The following is a 23247-nucleotide window of genomic DNA, read 5'->3' as shown; positions in this document are numbered from 1 at the left end:
CACCACATGTCCTATGCTGGCCTGTCTCTTCGTATCTCACCCACCTCTTGACACTGTGCGGGGAAACAAGGCAAACCTCAGTGTGCCATCCTGAAAATGTTGCACTACCTAAGCAACTTCGATGGGCTGCAGCGGTGACGACATGGATGCAAAATAAGGACCAAAAATCGAGCCAGAAAGTATGAGAGGCAAATGTGGCCACAACACCTAAAACCATTTTTAATAGAAGCTGCCTATTATTACAATCCTCTCCTTGCCATATTGTGCTCTCCTTTCGTACAGTAGCATGTGAAATAGATTTATAAACTGGTGCCACCCATGGTGTTGTTTTATTGAATCATTTTGCTACATCTATTGAAATCACTCAATGAGCACTCAGTTCATACCCATTTTTCTTTTATTTTCCTTAGAAAAAGAAACTATCACAACTTCATTTGGTTACTTTACAATTCTCTTCTGGTTGTCACTCAGCAGTAACTTATCAAGATTGTGATCTCATGCTGGAACACCAAACATCCTGCTACTATACCGCACACCACGAGTATACAACATGACAGCATACAACTTTGTTGTCTTCTTATTCCATGTTTTCATTATAAACTTTCTCTTGATATTTTGGGAGTGACTCAAAATAGATACCACTTCTATTTAAAAAAACAAACAAACAATGGAGTAGAAATCCCTGACAGTTTTACTTTGAAAACGAGGGATGAAATAGACAAGTCTCTGAGCAGTGTGGTCCATACAACATGCACCTGACAACTTTGTGTGTAAGTGTGTGTGTACGTGCGTGACAGGACAGCACCATAATTCAACACATACAGTATATTAATGGGTTGACGAGGTTCCCTGGCCTACATGACAGTGCGAGAACAAGGGGGTGGGGGGTGGGGAGAATTTAGGTCAGATTGTGGAGCATGCAGGCCAGATAACGTTTGCGGTTGCCCTGCGTCACAGAAACATGACTGTACTTTATGCAAGCGAGCCTTTATAGCAGCGGTCCACAACCTTTTTTTTTCTTTTCGCGCTAGATCATCATATAAACAAAAACAAATGATTCAAAATACATCTCACCATTAGGCTGAATATAGTTGTTGTAATTAGTGAGAGCTCTGTGCATGTTTCTCTTTAAAAAGCCGGTCCCATTAAGGGAATCTTTTTCTTACGCGACATATTGCACAGAACTGGTTTGGTGCGTGTGAGTCAACAAGCCATAAACCCATACCTTAGGTAGGACTGCCGATATTGGACCTCATTATCTAACCGTGTGTACGCACAAACCTGATTGATTTATCAATATGTTCGTACTTGTTTTTGTTCGTACCTGCAAACAAATTTAGAACATCCTGAGACTATGCGTACGGAGGATCAGCCATCAAAAACACGTCAGACACACATCTTTAACCCAAGATGGACAACATATTGGAACAAGTCATTCATAAAAACAATAACAACTTTGGCGATAACTCAAACCAGGAATTTGCCAATGGGTTGACTGTGCTAAATAACATGTAAAAGGGCACTTCTCATCACTTTCACCCTTGTTACGGTCAAGCGCTTGTACAGTGGGATATGTGCACTTTACGCGTCCCTCACCCGCTGTCTGCGTTCGGCCGATGTTGACACTCAAGGAATTGCAATCAGACCACTCGCATTTTCTAGTATTCTTTCCAGCCCCTACGATAATCTGATTTATGTACTTTTCTGTGATTCTGCATGATGTAAATAGCTCAATTCACAGTATACACACTAGTGTTTTTTCGTTCAGAAGAACAAATCTTTTTAAGTGAATGAACTGAACCGAATCAGTTTATGAACTTATTCGTTCTTTTATCTTGTCCGCCACCCGCTGCCAGGCAAGCGAGTCGGCTGGGAGTGGAAACGGAACTGCTGAAGCGTTCTGTCACGAATGATCAATGAGCAGCCAGTGTGCAGGCGGTGGCGGGACTTCATTATACGTACTGCAATGTGAGTTGCGATTCGCCAGCGTTGTCACTCGCTTCGGCGAATGAGCAATGAGCAGCCACAGCGTCAGGGGGAGGGACTTAAGTGAACTAAGTGATTCGTTCAGTGAACTGGTGTACTGAGGAACTGAAGACTGATTCGTTCGTGGAACTTCTCATTCGCAATCCGTTCGTGGAACTTATTCCTCTGTGATCCGCTAAGGAGCCATGTACTAGTACGAAGAGTGATTTGTTTGCGCAAGGAATGACGTACTACGCAGTGAACGTACTCATGAGTGATTTTAAGCGCAAGTCATGACGTCCTCGCGGGGAAAGCTACCGACTAATGTTGAGTCGGTCAAGCACATGAAAACATCCATCCATCCATTTTCTGAGCCGCTTCTCCTCACTAGGGTCGCGGGCGTGCTGGAGCCTATCCCAGCTGTCATCGGGCAGGAGGCGGGGTACACCCTGAACTGGTTGCCAGCCAATCGCAGGGCACATACAAGCAAACAACCATTTGCACTCACAGTCACACCTACGGGCAATTTAGAGTCTCCAATTCATGCATGTTTTTGGGATGTGGGAGGAAACCGGAGTGCCCGGAGAAAACCCACGCAGGCACGGGGAGAACATGCAAACTCCACACAGGCGGGGACGGGGATTGAACCCCGCACCTCAGAACTGTGAGGCTGACGCTCTAACCAGTCGGACACCGTGCCGCCACATGAATACAAGCACACATATTTAAAATAAATGTAAATTAATAAATGTCTACATACATATCATTCCCCCTGTGTCTCTAATGTGATTATTATTATTAATATTACAAACTTCTATAGCGCTTCTCAAGACATTCAAAGCCGCTTTCCACTAATCAGATGACAATAACAGAAAGGTGAGTGAGGAGGAAGCCCGGCTGGCGTCAGCGACGGTCCATCGCGGTGGAATGCAGAAAAGTCAAGCCGGCTGGCGAGAGCCTAGCTGGACGTAAGCGGACGCGGAAGGATGTTCGGTAGCTGAGCTCGCTGCACGCATGTTCACGAGTCACAACCGAAGCCGGGTGTTCGAGAGCTTGCTGAGAGAGAGATAGGTAGGTGATCATTTAGCCAAAGTTTTTATTTTATTTTTTGAATAATCTCCCCACCTTTCCGAGTTTACAATACATGAAAACAACAACGCATAGTCCTTCGGTGAATGTCTTGAGTGAACGTGAACCTCAGGGATGGATCATTAAATGAATGAGGAAGCATTTGAAGGAATTTGTGAAAAAAAACTGAACGATTCGGTGCACGAATCTTTTGAACGAATCCTTTTAATGAATTGATTCGAATGATTCAGTACAATCAAAAGAACTGCCGCTGGCGTGGTTGAGTTGTGACATACTCCGTTCGGCATGTCATATTTTCTTTTGCGTCCAACCGTAATTTAATGAATTTCATCAACTACAAATGCCTCTTTGCCGTGCTATAATTATTACTTACTATGTATTTTAACAATGTATGCAGTTTGTGCATTCGCTGCTCTTTGTTTAATTGTTTTTGTATAGGTTGTTTTTTGCCACGCTCTAATTTTACTTCAGAATTAATAAAAGTGATTTACATGATTATTGGTCTATATGTTGTTGGTTTCGCAACCTTTTCAATGATAACAATGCTCTGAATATAGGATAAAGGTTAAGAAAGTTATTATTAAGGTTTTGGATCAGCCATTTCTTGTGACTTCAACCTCCGCGCATTAACTCAGATGTGTCAGATGGACGTTCCTTTTATAGGGGGATAGGTGTGCCATTTATGCGGGTTGCAGCTCACAGGCACAAGCCTGTAATATAAAATGAATTCTGATTCATTAACAAACACGCTGACGAGGAGAAAATTGGCTGGCATTCATATGTCATGAATCTGACAGTATTTTTGCATATATGCTCAACTTGTGCGCAGAGTGAAGAGTGAGAACATTTCTATGCATTTATTAGTAAACGAGGCCCATTGTCTTTTTAATATTGTTTTTCTTTTTCTTGTTGGCTATTCCCCTGTCTCAATATTTGGCCAGTTCACCTTTTTGAAGACACACTCCAAACATTTTAATTCTTTTTTTTAAACTTGTGGGCTTACTTATCACGTGACCAAGATGAACATTTTGACAGAGGCACACGCAGGTGCAACTGATTTTCAAACTAAAACTTCTGTCAGTCTCTGATTAATAATCTTTTGTTCAGTCTCTCTGTGCGGCTGGGTACCATTCTGCAGCCTAGTGGTTGGGGACCCTAATATATACAGGATATTGCTATATAGGATTAAGGGATGTATCAAGTATATCTCCCTGAGAAACATGCCTTCAAATCAGTACCGCAGGGGGCCATCTTGGCTACTGGCCTTTCTCAAGAGAAAGAAAATGGCTCATATTTAGCACATTTCCCAACATATTAGCGTTTTTTTAATTTTTTTTTTTTTAAAATTCTACCCTCCCTTGTTGGATACATGAACCCACGTTACACTGTTAGAACCATGAGAATCCTAGTGATCCATAAACAATATTGTACGGCTACGGGGAGGCTAGGTAGAGGTGAAATATTCCCAAGAACTGAGGAAGTGAAGTCAGGCCATGACACTTTGGTGGCAAGTAGAGCTTGTGTCCTCCTCCACCTTCTCGACGAGGGGGCTTTAAATAGATCGCTCTTCATGTCTCCCACAGTAGCACCACCGAGCCAATGTGCTCACGCAAACACTGATGTCACATATTGAGCTGACATGCTAGCACCAGGCATTAACTAAGGAGGTCAATTAGAAGAGCTAAAAACGTATTGCGGAAACTACATGATGCTGTCTGCAAAGTGTGTGAGTGTTGGCCGAATGTGTCAGTGTGCTCTTTTACACAACTGTTGGCTGAGTAAATCTTTGTCTGCTAGCAGTGAGCAAGTAGGGAGATAGTAGCCCTTTTAACTTCTCAGAGTCTTCAATAATAAAGAGTGAGGCATTCGGGTGTGACCGACTAAAGACACTCACACATTTGTACAAAGCATGATCTAAATCAACGACTGTGTATCGAAACTTCACAGCCGCTCAAGGAAATCCTCTGTATAAAAACTTTGTAAAAGTTTTTCATGTGTTGTCTCTCCTTTGCTCAGCTAATATCAAAAAGTCAGAACTGGGGTGTCGACACCGCTCAGTAGAAAACAAATACAAAGAACGAGCAAACATTTAAAAACCTAGACTCCGCTTCCTCCTGAGAGGAGGAGGAAGAAGGAAGAGGAGGAGGGAGAGAGGAGATGAGTGGAACTCTCTCTCTCTCTCTCTCTAAGTGACAAGTTTGGGTAGGACCGTGCGAATAGGTATGGCCTCTGCTGAATCTCCCAACATGTTGCTCCTCAGTTTGTTGTTGGTAGCTGTGGTAGGCCCCAGGCCAGACCCCCCCTTGGCCATGATGGAAGGGAAGGAGGTGCGATGGTGCTCGGGGAGCCGCTTCACGGGGGCCCCTTGGCTCCTCTCGGCTCCAGGCAGCGGTTTGGGGAGCCGGCGATAGAGCCAAGGGTGTCTGAGGGCCTGGCTGGGGGTCAGACGAGATGAGGGGTCCCAGTCCAAACACTTCTTTATGAAGTCAATAAAGGTGGCGTCCTCACAACCTTTGAGCGCAGCGATCCATTCTTTGCTAGCTGGGGGGCCTCTCAACTTACCACCACGGCGGGAGTGAGATGCCGTCAGCACAGTGGCCCCCGTGGGCAGGGTGTTGGTTCCGCAGTAGCGGGGCTGGCCCTTGGAGTTGATAAAGTTCTTTACTCTTTTGGCCTGCTCCAGAACCTTCTGAGGAGGCATGCCCAGCAGCTCCATGACACAGGCCAATTGGTCCGCCTCGTCCCCTCCGGGGAAAAGCGGGTAACCCGTCAGCAGCTCGGCCAGGATGCAGCCGAAACTCCACATGTCAATGGGAAGGCCGTAGCGAGCGCCAAAAATCACCTCGGGTGCTCGATAGAACCGAGACTGGATGTAAGTGTACACACGCTGGTGCTCGAAGCAGCTGGAGCCAAAGTCTATCACCTGGTGGGAGAAGAGACATGCCAGTGAGAGTGAGAGGAAAAGCAGTCGCTTGAAGGCCGCATGGCACAGAAGTGCTTGAATACCTTGATGCCGCTGCGTCCCTGCTGTTTGAGAAGAATGTTCTCAGGCTTGAGGTCACAGTGGATGATTCGGAGCCTGCTCAGGGCTTCCAGGCACTGCAGGATAGAGTGTGCAAACTTCCTGACCAGAGGCAAGCTGAAGCCCTGAAACTTGTTGCGCTTGATCAGCTCGTAGAGGTTCATGCTGAGCAGCTCGAAGGTCATACAGATGTGGTTGCGGAAGGTGAAGTGTTCCAGCATGTGCACCACATTCATGGTGCCATTGCGGTCTTGCTTGCGCAGGTGCTCCAGGATGCGGATCTCCTCCTGCGCCTGTCGGTGGAAACGCTTCTCGTTGCGGACCATCTTGAGAGCCAGGTGCTGCTGCAGTTTGTGGTCGTAGACTTTGGCCACCTGACCGAAGCTGCCTTTGCCAATAATCTGAGGACAGCCAGAGGGAGGCCGATTAAATCAGGCTAGAGTTACTAGTACAAAAAAACACAAATTATTTGGTAGATTTTCTTGGGTGTAACAATGCTTCTTGCTTTTTACTAGCGTTACCAACACAACCATGTAGGCTGACTTGCAGCAGAATGAAATCCCACAGCAGTGTGTGACCACGTTGTTGTGTTTTCTTCCACAAGCTATTGAGGCTCCTGACTGTTTGTTAAAATAATACATTGTATAAATTGCCTTGTCGTCAACAAATTGTACTTCAATCATCCAAATCCACCAAATAACCCCAAACAGGAGTCTACAACAACAGCAACTAAGTTGTTTGGCAACGGCTGTAAAGATCTGTCACATTTAATTGCATGGGGGCCAAAGCACATAATTATGCTAGTTGTTTTCTTTTGTTCTGTCACTGCTTCATAAGTTGCAACCAGGTTAATTTATGATGATATACTTGAGTTTAATGGCCTTTAAGCATATCCTTTGCCTTACCTTGAGAAACTCGTAGCGGTAAGCCAAGTGGTCATGGGGGACGTTGATATAACCGCCATGCTCGTCGTCATAGCCGCAGTTGTTGCTGCCACTGGTGACGACAGGCCTCTTCTTGGCATTGGGTCCCACAAAGTAGATGTCTGGGTAGGAGTGGATCTCGCTCTGCTCAAGGCTGGTCAGTTGAGTTCGGTACAGTCTCACGGCCAGTTCTGGTGTCAGGGGGCCACACAGCTTGGTACTGTTTCCTCCATTGGCAACCCCGTGAGAGCCAGAGGTGTCATTAGAGTCCTTACTGGATTCAGAGCTGTGATAAACCAGAGCAGACTCCAGGTTGTGAGCAAATACCTTCCCCTCTTGGTCTAAATGCTTCACTTTTTTGTTTTGTGTTTTTACATCTTTCCCACCTGTCGACGCTGTGATCCTTGGACAGGGTGGTTGCTGGTGCCAGTTTACTGGGCGTCTGATCGGTGGTCCCGCTGTTCTGAGGTGCGGCCGTGGTAATGGCACCGATCTTGCGATTGTTAGCGGAGTCCTCGTACAGATACTTGACCTTCAGCTGGCCACCGCGCACGGTGGTTATCTGATCCCTCATCACACCCTTGTTGCTGACAGCCTGAAAAGGAAGAAGAGGCAATTTGAGTGGCCAACCATGGGTTTTAGACAATGAATGCGCTACACAGTAGTGTTGCAACAAGTACTGGCAGTACCAGTACCTACCTTTGGTTTTTCAACATCCAAAATTGAATGGTACCAGGTTTTTTTAGTACCTGGATTTTAAAAAACAAAGAAACAAATAAAACATACGGGACAGCTCTCCTACCCTGTGTCTTAAAGGCCGATGGTACATGGCCGCCTGTTTGCCGACAAGTAGGGAATGTCTTAATTCTCTTTTCTCATTATTTTCTTCTCTGTCAATGGTTAAGATCATCGCCTGCCACCGTGGGGGACCGAGTTTCAAGACCCCAACTGGACCATCTGCCAACATCCCCCGGACTCACGGCTGTGGTGTCCTTGAGCAAGACACTGATACCCCGAAATGCTCCCCGGGCGCTTCAGCTGCCCCCTGCTCCAGTGTGTTCCACTAACATGTGTATGTGTTCACTGTGATGGGTTAAATGCAGAGAACAAATTTCATGTGCATGCATGCATGTTCATGACAATAAAAGATGATTTTTCTTCTTCTCAGTCACTGCCAGCCCTCCCAGTTAATATGCACATTGGACATACATTCCCTTCCAAAAGCATTGGAACGGCAAGGTCAATTAATTTGTTTTTGTTGTATACGGAAGTTTGGGTTTCATATCAAAAGATGAATGAGACAAAAGTTCAGAATTCCAGCTTTTATTTCATGGTACTTACATCTAAATGTGTTTAAGAACTCAGGACATAGCACCTTTTGTTTGAACACACCCACTTTTCAAGTGAGCAAAAGTATTTGAAGATGTAACTGATGGGTGTTTCTAGTTGCTCAGCTGTTGCCCTTTAGATTGATTGCTTAAACATTAGCTAGTGCTTGTTTGTGGCTTCACCTGTGAAAACTGCATTTGCTGTTAAGCAAACATGAAGAACAGAGAGCCGCATATGGGAGAAATGCAATCCATTTTCAAGTGGAGAGAAGAGGGAAAATCAATTAGAGCTATTGCACAAACATTGGGCATAGCCAATACAACAATTTGAAATGTCCTGAAAAAGAAATATGGTGTACTGAGCAACGGACATCGCTCGAACAGGTCGGCCAACGGTATAAACAGCAGTTGATGACAGAAACATTCTGAGAACTGTGAAGAAACACCCAAAGACAACAGTCAGTGACATCACTGCCAACCTCCATAGGGCAGGGGTGACGGTATCACAATCCACTGTTCGAAGAAGACTTTGAGAAAATATACAGGCCATACCATAAGATGCAGAAGGAGAGGATCTGCTTATGATCAAAAACACACAAGCTCATCTGTGAAGTATGGTGGAGGTAATTTCATGGCTTGGGCTTGCATGGCTGCTTTGGAACGGGCTCACATGTCTTTATTGATGATGTAACTCATGGTGGTAGCAGCAGAATGAATTCTGAAGTCTACAAAACCATTTTGTCTGGCAATTTACAGAAAAATGCATCAAAACTAACCAGGAGAAGCTTCATCAAGCAACAAGACAATGACCCAAAACACACTGCCAACACAACAAAGGACTTCATCAGGAGAAAAAAGGGGAGCGCCTTAGACTGGCCAAGTCAATCATCAGTAAGGCATGCATTTTACCTCCTGAAGAGGAAACCGAAGGGAGAAACCTCCAGAAACAAATAAGAACTGAAAGAGGCTGCAGTAAAGGCCTGGATAAGCATTTCAAATGAAGAATGCAACAGTCTGGTCAATGGGTCGCAGGCTTGATGCAGTTATTGGAAGTAAGGGTTATGCCACCAAATATTAAATGTTATTCACGTTAAGTTAACTTAATGTCTGCTTCAATACTTTTCCTCCCTTGGTGGCTTCAAACAAAAGGTGCTGTGTCCTAAATTGTTTAACACATCTAGATGTAAAGGCCATGAAATAAAAGCTGGAATTCTGAACTTTTGTCTCATATTAATCTTTTGATCCGAAACCCAAATGTTTTCAGTATACAACAAAAAACAAAAGGAATTGACCTTGCCGTTCCAGTACTTTTGCAGGGGACTGTATGTAGCTGTCATTGGCATATGGCGGTGTGTGACACATTTCAAACACTTCCATTGAAATATAAGTCGTGTGCGAATTTTTTTTTTTAAATTTTGTTTAACTGGTAGTCAGCCTACTGTATTTGACGAGGCATTTGAATATTTGTAGCAAAGTACAACACAGCACACAGCCCCCCAGCAACATTAGATTGAGTCATTAGCAATTAAATGAAGGCAGGGTTCGCGCTGCACTTTCGCAATCTCGCTAATGGCTAATTGAAACAGGATGTGGGCGAAGCAAATATTGCCCACATTCGCTACGCTGGCAAATCAGAATCAGCTGCTACTGGCAGCAGCATCATTATACAATATTACATTTTTACAAGTTATGAAGTTAAATCAATAAGTGAATATTCTACTGTGATTGAAGGTGTCTCTTTTTACAGTTCAATAGTAAAATTTGTTCTTCATATCAATTCAGCATAACATTTAGGCCTGGCCAACAGGAAAGATTTGTTGATTATATATATATATCCAATGTTGTGTTGGTCATACCATAGAACAATTTATTTCTTGTTTGCTGAAGATAAACTTCATCCCCAAAAATCACACGCTAAATCACAATCACAATATTTGTTCAAAACACACACACATGCACACACATCTCTATCTCTGGGCTACAGGTCACAGAGGTGGTTAAAAAGCTCCTCGATGGCAAGGCCCCGTGGGTGGATGAGATTTGCCCGGAGTTCCTAAAGGCTCTGGATGTTGTAGGGCTGTCCTGGTTGACACGCCTCTGCAACATCGCATGGACATCGGGAACAGTGCCTTGAGATTGGCAGACTGGGGTGGTGGTCCCCCTTTTTAAGAAGGGGGACCGGGGAGTGTTTTCCAACTACAGGGAGATCACACTCCTCATCCTCCCTGGTAAGGTCTATTCAGGGGTGCTGGAGAGGAGGGTCGGTCAGGAAGTTGAATCTCAGATTCAGGAGGAGCAGTGTGGTTTTTGTCCTGGCCGTGGAACAGTGGACCAGCTCTTCACCCTCGGCAAGGGCCTCGAGCGTGCATGGGAGTTCGCCCACCCAGTCTCTACATGTGTTTTGTGGACTTGGAAAAGGGGTTCGATCGTGTCCCTCGTGGAGTCCGGTGGGGGCCCCCTGATACGGGCTGTTCGGTCCCTGTACGACCGGTGTCAGAGTTTGGTCCGCATTGCCGGCAGTAAGTCGGACTCGTTTCCGGTGAGGTTTGGACTCCGCCAAGGCTGCCCTTTGTCAAAGATTCTGTTCATAACTTTTATGGACAGAATTTGTAGGCGCAGCCAAGGCGTAAGAGGGGTCCGGTTTGGTGGCCTCAGTATTGCATCTCTGCTTTCTGTTGGCTTCATCAGGGTGTGATCTCCTACTCTCACTGGAGCTGTTTGCAGCCGCGTGTGAAGTGGCTGGGATGAGAATCAGCACCTCTAAATCTGAGACCATGATCCTTAGTCCGAAAAGGGTGGAGTGCCCTTCCAGGTCGGGGATGAGATGCTGCCCCAAGTGGAGGAGTTCAAATATCTTGTATCGGTCTGTTGTGGTGAAGAAGGAGCTAAGCCGAAAGTCGTAGCTCTCTATTTACCGGTTGATCTACATTCCTACCCTCACCTATGGTCACGAGCTGTGGGTCGTGACCAAAAGAACAAGATCCCGGATACAAGCGGCCGAAATGAGTTTCCTCCACAGGGTGTCCGGGCTCTCCCTCAGAGATAGGGTGAGAAGCTCGGTCATCCGGGAGGGGCTCAGAGTAGAGCCGCTGCTCCTCCGCATTGAGAGGAGCCAGATGAGGTGGCTCGGACAACTGTTTAGGATCCCTCCTGGACGCCTCCCTGCTGAGGTGTTCCGGGCGCATCCCACAGGGAGGAGACCCCAGGGACGACCCAGGATACGCTGGAAGGACTACGTCTCGGGATCCCCTCGGAAGAGCTGGAGGAAGTGACTGGGGGGAGGGAAGTCTGGGCTTCCCTGCTGAAGCTACTGTCCCCGCGACCCGACCTCGGAAGCGGAAGACAATGGATGGATCGATATATAAATATATAAAAGTATAATAAATATATAATACCTTAGGTAATAGCATAATTGCCCAAGTCATTTTTCACTTACTGTCACAATGTCAATAAAAAAATACCAATGTGTTTGCTAAAAATTATGTTTTTCTCATGTCATGTTACATTCTCAGTTATCCAGGTCATGGTAATCTCCAAGGGTTGAATCACGGCAACTGGACTCTCGCTTCACTTAACTATTATTTCATCTGAACTGACCATGTAAAAATGGGAATAATCCTTTAAGATTTCATGATTTTTAAGAATATTTTTAGTGTCGTTACAATGACAGAACTTAATGTTTAGACAAGTTTCACTTCTTCTTTCATTTAACAATTCAAAATCTAGACTTATCTGACTGATCGGCCTTATCGGTATCGGCCGATAATTAGCATTTTATGCTGATCGGCTTTAATGTCATAATTCGTCGATCCAATCAATGACGTCAGTGATCGACTCCGCAGAAGACATTTACTCGGCGTCGCCGTCGTGTACAGTATATTCTAATCCAAAAGCTAGTTTATTTTTAGCCTTCTCGCGTGTCTTTTGACATAGTACTGTAAATATCTGACCACCCATAAAGTTAGTTTAAAAAAAAAACAAGTCGGCGGTGTGGGACAGACAACACATAATGCTCGGATCATGGTGTAATGTTGGTTTGACCTGACTGATTAGAATACATGATCTGACTAAAGAAGCCATTTCCAACCTTTATGGAGCCAAGGCACATATTTTACAATTGAAAAAACAAAACAAAGATACATTATTTATTGTAAATGTAATTTTTTTGAGCAATTAAGTACAAAAGTATATACAGTAAATGAAGAAGTCATTTAAATAGACACATTGCTCCATGTTGTGATAGGATCGGTGATCGGTTTTTTGAACTCGCTGATTGGCCCCAAAAATCCTGATCGTGTAAAGCCTAGTAATTTAACTTGTTATTACAGGTAAAATGCAGAAGCTTTGGGTTGCTGAGATGCATACAATACACCACCCTTGAAAAGTAAACTTTTACCCAATTTCTCAGTGAACACGAACAAGTTTTAGAATTTTGATGACGATCACCTGTAGTTGCATGTAAAATGCAATTAGCTTGTACTCAATTTTAGAACATTAAATTAATTTGATGGGAAAATCACATTTGCCTCCTTCAACTGAGAGCTCGTTTTTAAACAAATTTTATGGAGGGCTCAGAGAAGCACAGAAACGATGCACACTAAGTCAAAATGGCGGTGGCCATGAAAACACGGAAGAGGCAGCATTGCAGCGCTTGTCAGAATCAAGAAATAAGTATTTTATTCTTTGACTCGTTTTGATTTGAATGTGAAAATTCAGTTTCGGGATTTTTTTTTTCTTTGGGATTCGTGAGTCAATCCAAATCACCACTGATTCGTTCATATCTCTTATGTATACTAAAATATTTATTCTAAAAGGAAACAAGGCTTTCTAACAAATCTGTTGGTGTGTAGTCATTTCAGTTAACCATTGTATATTAACATTTTAGTTGTGAAGCTTCCTACGTGAGCACTTATCATGGCAATGGCTTATTTATTCCTTCTCTTACTGTGCACATGGTTTGAAATCATCAGGGGTGGGGTAACTACACCCTCTGGGCCATATAACACCCGCATGCATCTGATCTGGGCTGCCATGAAAATCTAAAAACAAAAATAGGACTTCACAGGATGCCACAAATATTCATAATATAATAAACGTGTTCAATTGTTTCATACATTTATTATGGCCCGTGAGGACTTAAACTGAAATAGCTCTTGGTAGAAAAAAGGTTCCCCTACCCCTGGCTTTATAAGACAAAGAACCACACCACCAGGAAATGTATATGAAATGAGGTGGTGACATATTTGTGCTGTAATTAGGCTCAAGTCATGAAGATAACAGGGGGTTATGCTGCATTCCAGCACAGTGACAGAACGCAAGTCTGTTTAAATACGTGCAACTATACAGTCTTGATTCATGGAAGGCAAGCCAAATGTGTAAGTAACCCTGTGGCTGCAGCTGTTGTCCCAAAAACCGTACAGCCAATATTACCGATGGAGACCATTAACCCAAACATGTATACTGTACATCAAATTCAAAGAGCATGTGACGCACCAACAGTGATAACTTATTGATCTGAGGGGCCAGGGAGAGCAATTATGAAAAACATCACTAAAAGAGCCAGAAGTTAATGTTGTTAAACACAGGTGACAACGAACTTCTTTGTACTCAAACCAGCACGGTGCGACAGATGGAGAGGAGCTAATCTCTTTGCTATCAGAGAAACGCCTGAGCACACTTGGCAGTTGCACAACTCTTCACGTGCAGCAAACACACAAAACTTGTCACAATGCAAGCCGGCTTGAGCTAGACAAAACAAAAGCGAAGTTTCGTGACAGCCTTCAGCACCACCATCCTCAACGACTGCATTTCCTCTCAAGTTTGTTTATGGCTTTTAGAATGATCAGCAATGACAAATGTGGTGATTACTTCAACTGCGCAGCTCTGAGCATTCCAACAAATGGAACTGGGGCGCGCTCCTGTCAGATACATTCAATTGAGGATATTACCTCAGTGAGCGTGACAGAAAATACGAAAGAAGAAGAGCGGGAGAGAGAGAACGTGGCCTTACCTCTGTGCAAGCCCACCGAGGGAGGATTACACCGCACAGTACAAGGGCGGGTCAGGGGGGAATGTTGATTAGTGATTTTGTTTGTTTGTGGGTCACATTTTCAAGTCCAATAAATCTTTATAGACTTTATACCAAACCATTTTGCCACTTTTGGCATGAAAGACTTTAGACATTCATTGTGAGCACATTTTCTGCCAACGAGGCCGTTCAGACCGCTTCCAAAGCTCAAAAGTAACCCACTTGTATCCTCAGGCATTACTGATTGTTAATGAATAATGCTAAACATATTAAAATGGATAATAATCTATTATTTGATCTCCTAAGAGCATAATTGCTAGCCCTGTCACGATATTTTTTTAAGACCATATATCTTCCCAAAACTATCACAATAAATATAGGTTTTTTTAATGCTTCTGAAATGATGATAAATCAGGCCCGCCCTTATTATTTTTCATTAGTTCTTATTATGTTTTGCTCTTAAATCAGTATTGTTGTTATGATAATAAATTTTCTTTCTTCCTTCTCTATTAAATGTTTTTCTTTACTCGGTAATATGGATCCCCCTGGGTCTAAAATTAAGAAAAAAGAGCTGCAAGACTAGCCTGGTATATATGGAGCCTTCTAGTCCGAATGAAAATCAGAATAAACAGGCCGAATCTGAATGGAATTTCATTTGGTTTCACAGGAATACTTCATTTCGACATAATGGTCAGTGACGTCATCGTTTACGCACGGCGTAAATATGGCAGCTCCCGACGGCGAGCTAGCTTCCACGTGACAGAGAGCTTTTTTTAACAACTTATAAGTTGTTTTTAATCAAGCATTTTTTTTGTTTTTTTTAATAAATGCATAGAAACAGTCCCAACTACTGTGCTGAATAGACGACGGACCTCCATCTTGACAAATGACATGCCGTTCACGACGACGTGCGACTGTTCCGATTAAATGTAGTGCACATCATGTATACACCCGATCGTATTAGATCACGTCACATGTAAACAGTTGACCAGAGATCTTCACTCGAAACGATTTCAATCGGGATGACAAAAAAATTATCCATGTAAACCCGGCTACTGTGTGGTTGGCCTGCCAAAAACTAGTGCTTCACCTGTCAATCCAATACAGGTTGACGTTCGCTGTCGCCAACTACTGCCTGAATAACATGTGCCACTTAGGTTATGCTTAACAAACAGTTAAGGTTCCCGTGTTTGAGTTAATTGGGGACCAAGACACACAACAACGGACCGAAGCGCTGATGTTTTAAACAACTTCGCCGCGGTGGAGCGAGCTGTTTAGCTCAACTCGCTAGCTCGTTAGCTTGCACGCTAACTTGGTAGCTTGCAAGCTAGCTCGCGACAACGTGCAGTTACTTTCCCTTAAGTGTCTCTGTTATGTGAATCTATGCACTACATATGGAGGCTGTTGTGTGTTGAGTATTGGACAGAGCCAACACTGGCAAGAGTGTACCGTTCCGCCAGCGTTCCATGAGCCCACTACTGGCTAATGACACAGCCGTCCAACCCTGTCGGCTCACTGTGTGATCCGCACGGCGGACCACAACAATGACAATGTATCAACTCTGGAAAAACTATCGTGTCCATTTTATTTATTGAACGATAAGTCCATATAGTATAATTATCATGACAGGCCTAATTATTGCCAAATTTATTCTTGATAATTTTCAGAAAAAGAGAAAAAGCACAAAAACTTTAACTAACAATAAGAGTCCAGTTTGACTAAACTTTTGTAGAGTACCATGATGTGGATAACTGAGAATCTACACAGACATAAAGAAGACCATTTTAGCAAGCACATTGGTATTTCCTATTGATATTGTACACAGCAAATTAAAAATGACTTCTTTAAATTATGCTATTGACTGAAATGTTACCAGACTCAAAAGCTGTTTAAAATTAACAACTTACAATCAGCATACATTCAAAAGTACCAACACGTCTCAAGTACAGTAGATTCTATTCAATCAGTTATGAATCCTATAAATGCATACCTACATGGTGGAACAAGGTATTTAGGTGTAATTAATAACATAACTGCAATTTTAACACGCAGTATGTCTACATATTGTATGCTAAGCACTTTGTGGAACAACATTGACACTGTCTAGTTGAAAGCCACATGATATAAACACAAGCTACCATACATGCCATTGTCAGAGCTAGTGTTATTTTTGTTTTTAATCACCATTTAACTTCTGTTTACATGTGTAAGTTTTTGAAGAAGGTTAAATGGTGAGGCACATCTTTAACGCTGCGCATTGTATCTCTGCCAATTATTATTAAAATGAAGGGTTGGATTGGATTTTCCTGCTACAGCAGAGAGGCAAGGTAACTCAATGTACTTTACATAATTAAAATAACTTCGAAATAAAGAGAAAACTATTATTTTCAAAAACTTTTTCTCATTTATTTGATGTAGCTTACTGCCAAAAGTGGGACACAACTTTGCAACAAAAATGGGTCAAGCATCGTCACGGAGATGTCACTGTGAAGTAGCGGATAGGTCTCTGCGATGTCTCCTCACTGTTGTCTCACAGGTCTGGGAAATGTCCCAGAGACCTCACGGAGACATCTTCCCTGTGCGATGTTTAAGACCTTTTGGAGACTTGAAATTGTCGCCAAAAGGTCTCCAATGAAATCCGTCACGGAGACTTCTCCGTAATCAGTGTAGACTCAAGTCACCATTAGGTCGCCAACTAGTCTCGAGGCCAGTGAGATAGGGGTCTTAGGAATTGTTATTAAAAATATGAATGAAGGATGGGAACAGATTGCGTTTGACCCAAAAAGATTTCATTGAAATTGCTTTATGATAACCAGTATTCCTGTCTAGCATCTAGTTAATCCTACATAGAGAAGCATCATGGAGTGGCAAAAGTACATCAGACAGGTGGAAGTACAGCTAACCTCGATGCCATGCAACAGAAAAGGCTAAACAGAGTAAAGTTAATGGGATGACAAGAAACAAACAAGGTGGGGGGGAGGGCTTGTATCTCTCCGAGGAACAGGATGTCTGGAGACAGCCTGCTACAGCACAGGAAATAGGGCTTTGTTGGCTTTGGGTGTTTGTATGTTTGCTTACTGTGAGCTTGGGCATGGGGGGCAGGCCAGAAGGACTGTTTGTGTCCGTGTCCTCTTTGAGGATGTGGTCCGTCCTCATGTACGAGTCGTAAAGTCCATCACCGTGACGTGCTAAAGGAACAAAAGGAAAGAAACATACCAGCGTGATCAAGTGAAATGATCGAATCAGTAACACAGTCAAGGACACATGAAAAGTGCAATCTTCTTGGAAAAAGTGAAAAGCTAAATCCCATTGATTATTTTGTCAATTAACTACAATGTTGTGAAAACAAATTGAAGAAACCACATTTCCTGTGAAAAGCCACCCAATGAATGAATCACAAGCAGTACATTGTACCCAAGAGCATAGCAGCGACCTGACCAGCTTAGGTAGGGCTTAGGGTCACAGATTGCTAGCGCTGCAAGTGGTATTATTGGCCTAATGGGGGTAACAGATGCCCGTGTGACGACAGCATCTTTCCGTCTACCCATCTGTCCATTCAAGCCTGCTCGTGGGCCGCCTGGACCAGGTCAGGTGTGCTCCCAAATAGAGCTCACATGGCATTAGCGAGGTGTGCATATGTGTACGTGTGTGTGTGTGTGTGGGGGGGGAGCAGGCACATGGTTGGCACGGAGCCAAACACTTCATCTGAGATGATACAGGCTGAGTGTATGAATGAGAGGAGCTTGTAGGTGGTTTCTCAGATGACAAAGCCCGTCAGCAGGCTGTTCATCTCCACGGTTGTTAGGCAGGTTTTTACCTCACCAGTGCTCAGGGGTGGCTGCAAGTAGCCGATGAACATTTACATTGGCTACATGTTTGGTTAGCTGAAAGAAAAACAACTGTGTCTGGCCCTTGAGAGTGTTCTAAGAATGGGCAGGTGCGTCACAACCTGGGTCCCTAGTCAACAGACCTGCACCAGGACAGATTAGACCGACTGCCTGGATACCCACGCATTAGACCTGCACATCACAGCACAGCAAACACAGGCTTTAGGTCTCCACGCACAATATTAGGCAAGCACAGACCCCATTAGCCCACTACAAAGTGCTAATCACTCAGCGGGGGCTCAGCACTTTCAGACAGAATCTGCTTGCTTCGAAGGCCAACCTCTAAAAGGGAAAACAAGAAAATTAAAAAACAAATTCCTCAAATAGTGGCGCAAATACGATAACACTTTGTTTGCATGTAATCACTAGACAAGCACAACATAAACCATATACAAAAAAAAAAACATCAGAAAAGAAGTACCTAAAAACTTAAACCTAAAAAATAATAGATGCAGTAGCATCAACTGTCAGGTGCATTGCCAACTGAAGAAACGAATGCCTTGCCTCAAATAAACAGCATGTAGAACCACTAGATGAGAGTACCGTATTTTCCCGACTATAAGGCACACTTAAAAGTCTTAAATCTTCTCCAAAATTGATAGGGCGCCTTATAATGCGGCGCGCCTTGTGTGTGCACAAAGTTCCAAAATCTGTAAATGTTGTTGTGTGACTTCGATGAGTGCTCTGCTTGACTGACTGGGAGCATTTCCTGCCGACACGCTGCTTATATAGAGGAAAGGCAGACGTGACTGTGGACAGCACGCGGACGTTAAAGGGGGAAGGGTGTGCGTGAAAGAGGACGCTAAAGGCACGCCCCCAGTAGGTATATAGCGGCGAAATGTGCATTGTGAAAAACCACATCGGTTTGGCTAAGGACCCCCGAAAATGGCATCTACGAAGAGACACGCTTACGAAGCACAGTTTAAACTGCAAGCTATCAGTTACGCGGAAGAACATGGGAATCGAGCAGCCGCGAGAGAATTCAAGATCAACAAATCCATGGCTCGCAAGTGGAGGATGCAGGAAAACAAAGCTGAGTTTCCGCAGAAACAAGGCGAGGTGGCCCAAGTTGGAAGACCAACTCGAGCAATGGATTAATGATCAAAGAACAGCTGGGAGAAGCGTCTCTACAGTCACCATTCGACTGAGGCCAATAACTCGGAGCTTGCCATCAGTCCGGGAGGCTTGACGAAGGAACTCCAACCGCTGGACATCGGTGTAAACAGGGCGTTCAAAGTGAAGATGCAAGCGGCGTGGGAGTGATGGATGACAGATGGTGAACAAAGCTTTACTAAGACTAGGAGGCAGCACCGGGCGAGTTACGCCACAATTTGTGAATGGATTGTGGATGCTTGGGCTAACGTGTTTGCGTGCACTATTGTTCGAGCTTTCGTAAAAGCCGGCATCTTTTCTGAGGAGCCGCACGGCAACGAGACTGACTCCGACGAGTACGAGAGGGAACCTGGCGTGTTTGATGGAGAACTTGCCCAGCTGTTCATTTCGGATACAGAAGATGAGGACTTTGATGGATTGATGAAAAAATAACACGAGTACATTGTTAAATACTTCAATAAAGTACAACCGAACTCAGTTTTGCTTTTTAAAAACATTGTTTTAGCGTGCATGTATGCACGCTAAAACAATGTTTTAAGATAGCGTATGTTTTACCATGCCTGCGCCCAATGATACGGTGCGCCTTGTGTATGTTAAATACAGAAATAGACCCCGTAACTGAGACTGCGCCTTTTAATGCTGTGCGGCTTATGGTCGTGAAAATACGTTAGTCATCTTGCTACTTATCCATTCATCCATCCATTTTCTCTACCGCTTATCCTCACTAGTGTCGCTGGTTTGCAGGAGCCTATCCTAGCTATCTTCGGGCGAGAGGCGGGGTACACCCTGAACTGGTCGCCAGCCAATTGCAGGGCACATACAAACAAACAACATTTTGCATTCACATTGACACCTACTGGCAATTTAGTCTCCAATTAACCTACCATGCATGTTTTCGGGATGTGGGAGGAAACTGGAGTACCTGGAGAAAGCCCACACAGGCACGGGGAGAACATGCAAACTCCACACCGGCCGGATTTGAACCCGGGTCCAAAGAACTGTGAGGCAGATGTGCTAACCAATCCACACCGTGCCACCTCCTGCTACCTAATTCAAACTAAAAATCTGAAAAAGAGTAACTAATAACTATTGTTACATATTGTAATGTGGTTCAATGCATGCAATAAACTAAATGCAGTGAAACTTTGGGGTTCACGTTTTCTAATTATTAACGTGTATTATTGTTGTTTTAAAAGTATATCAATATGCCATTCCTACTCTAAGGACCAACTTATTCCTAACAGAAACCTGTAACCCTTCAGTTTAGTAAAAAACTATTTGAAGAAATAGGACATTGCAAACATGCAATCTGCATACAATTTAGCTAAAGTTGAAGCACACCATGCAGCCAAAACGTAATGGAGTCAAAGCTGACTCACGTTTCTGGTATGGTAAAGATATAATCTCAAGTAGGGAGCAAAATGAAAGCATGCAGGTAAATTTATATTTAAAAAACAAAAACAAAACAAAAAACAAAAAAACAAAAAAAATCAGCTTTTCCTGGAACGTGTGCCAAAACACTGAGATACAAGTCTCGTGGTGGACTTCTAAGGTTCGTGTTTACATGGTAAAGAAGGACTACTGGATTTATTTAAACATTCGTCAGCTGTTTGTCGACGAAGTGCCACGACGTGACATTTGAGCTCGAGGAAAATAAATGAGCATTCACAGGCATTTCGGGCACAAGATATTTATGTAAATAGGAAGAGTTGCCCAAAAGAGAAACTTCCAAAACGAAGGCTTGCTAAGGGTGCCAACAACAATCAGACGTGGAAAGCAACATGGACAAAAAAAGAAAGCACAACAAAGCAAGATATCAACGTTATGGTTACCTGTTGCTATTGGGCCCTCTGGCTTTCTGCTTATGATCATCATGCTTGTAATTAGTTGGTGATGCCAGCATCCGAAGTGAATAAAAGAGGCCGAAAACCGTAAAAAAAAAATAAAAAAAAATATATATATATGTTTTAAAGTTACATGGCCAACTGAGCTGATGGCACTTTTAACAAAGCTTGTATTTGGCGCAGTGTCCAAAAACTACCCTGAGTTGTGTTTTCGACTTGTTTCCACGACTGTCGCCGAAAGTTGCTCAGCAATCCGTTTTGCTCGCACTTGTGTTGTGTGTGAGCTGCTAACATTAGCCGAGGTAGCAGCAGGGAGACGCTGGTGGTGGTGGGGGGGGGTCGTTTCTTTTCCCTCAGCTCGCCTCGTCAGCTAGTCACAAAACAAACGTCCGTCGGGGAGCCGCTCCCTCGCTCCAAAAACACTCCAAGTCCAAACGGAACAGTTCGGTGGTGCGGCCCGTGCTCCCCTCGCCTTTCTGTCTGCCAAGCGACTCGTAACTGAGCACCATTCCCGTGTTTATTCCCCGCCTAGCTGACTTTGCGCTCGGCGAACGGTGAAACTACCAACTCCGGTGCAGCCTTTGAGTCCTCCGTCGAGAGTCGGGGCGGCTATCCAAAACGTGCTAGCGAACGGTGCTCTCGCCCCATGCTAACGGCACAGACGACCGAGGCGTGTCCTTCCCACACAGTCCGTAGTCTGTAACCTGTAACCTGCAGACAGCGCGGCGAAGAAGCAGCGTTTAATCCGTTCTCTCGACTGTACGACTATCTTATTCGGCGCAACGTTGTGTTGTTGCTATGGGCGTCTCCAGTGTCTCGGGGTGAGCGAGTGAGCGCTTAGCAGGCAGACTGAGGGAGGGGCGAGAAGGAGCGGGGCGGGCTTGGAGTTGTCGCCAAGTCAGAAAAGGATGAACGCGCCCCCTGGTGGCGTTGAAATGTGCACAGCCTCAAAACAACGCACCTCCGAGGCAGCATTTCTCACCTTTTATTGAGTCAAGGCACCACTGACACGCACACAAAAAAAAAACGCAATTTGGAGTAATGAGCAAAGTAATTGCACTACAATTACTTATTCAAACCAATGATAGTTACTTATGCATCATCAATGTCTCTCAATAAGATACTAATTTGTAGCTGGTGATTCAAACAAAGAGCAGCCCAGCTATGCAGAAGCATCTAACCGAGACCGCTCTATTTATCAACACATAGAAGAAAGCGATTGGGACGTGATGGTTTATGACACAATGCACAGTGACAGTGCAGTACCAGAAAGAAATGCACGATTTCGCTGTTACCACAGTATTTTTGTTATTTTCCCCAGTAAAAAGTGTATTTGATTGTTGTTACTTTTTTATTTACACATTAAGAATACAGTTTTACTGGCCTATTAAACGTGCAATGCATTGTGGGTTAATTATTCATACCGAAGTGCGCGTTCATAAATCGGTCACAGAGGGTAAGGACTGTCTCACTGTAGGACTTACAATACTGAGCTTATATAAGATTTACAATGAAAAGTAAGAACTCTCAACTTCATCTGTGAGCTGGTTGAAGACACTCCACAGCTGACGTCACGCAGTAAGAAAAAAGCTTTCTCCCTCTTCGCATCACAATTACTGTGGTGGGAGCAATGGTGTGTGTGTGTGTGTCACTCACTTTCACGTTTATGTCCACGCACGGACAAACGCACGCACACACACAGAGTTGCCTTCATGGACCACAATCGGCAGTGTACTGAGACCGGTGTGCTTGTTTACGTTCAGGTGCGTATGTACTGCGTTGGCGTGTCAAGTCTGCACTAAGTTGCACACTAATATTTCGGCTGGAAAAGTGAGTTAGATTCCAGCGGAATTACTTTGAAGAGAAAAACTTGAATTTGAAATATATCTTTGTGACACCTTCTGGATCTTTTGTGACACACCTCATACACTTGTACAACAACTTCAGCGCACTCATAGAATTACTGTGTCTTACTAGTGATGTTTTTTTTCCACTACTAGTGCCACTTTTGGCCTACTAGTATGCAATTAAACCTTACGAGTAAACTA

At 43.9% G+C, this 23247-nt stretch overlaps 1 protein-coding gene across 1 annotated transcript; it reads right to left on the bottom strand.

Moving 5' to 3' along the window:
- Positions 1-379: 379 nt before the first annotated feature.
- Positions 380-22039, bottom strand: dyrk3 (dual specificity tyrosine phosphorylation regulated kinase 3). The gene is made up of 6 exons (XM_061784673.1): positions 21188-22039; positions 17434-17543; positions 7386-7594; positions 6982-7285; positions 6061-6477; positions 380-5977 (listed from the first exon to the last, which is right to left on the bottom strand). Exons 1-6 carry the CDS (start codon positions 21228-21230, stop codon positions 5240-5242), a joined length of 1821 nt encoding a protein of 606 aa, XP_061640657.1. The 5' UTR covers positions 21231-22039; the 3' UTR covers positions 380-5239.
- Positions 22040-23247: the final 1208 nt, after the last annotated feature.

Source organism: Phyllopteryx taeniolatus, chromosome 9, assembly GCF_024500385.1.
Source record: "Phyllopteryx taeniolatus isolate TA_2022b chromosome 9, UOR_Ptae_1.2, whole genome shotgun sequence".
Lineage (NCBI taxonomy): Eukaryota > Metazoa > Chordata > Actinopteri > Syngnathiformes > Syngnathidae > Phyllopteryx > Phyllopteryx taeniolatus.
Note: the sequence above shows the minus strand (reverse complement) of the source record. Positions and strands in the feature narration are given on the sequence as shown.

Bases quoted from the DNA above. Each gene is read 5' to 3' on its own strand.
- dyrk3 (XM_061784673.1), bottom strand. From the start codon at position 21,230: ATGATGATCATAAGCAGAAAGCCAGAGGGCCCAATAGCAACAG. The intron at 7,286-7,385 runs GTGGGAAAGATG...GGTTTATCACAG, and splicing joins AAGGATCACAGCGTCGACAG to CTCTGAATCCAGTAAGGACT. The intron at 5,978-6,060 runs GTATTCAAGCAC...TTCTCCCACCAG, and splicing joins AGGGACGCAGCGGCATCAAG to GTGATAGACTTTGGCTCCAG.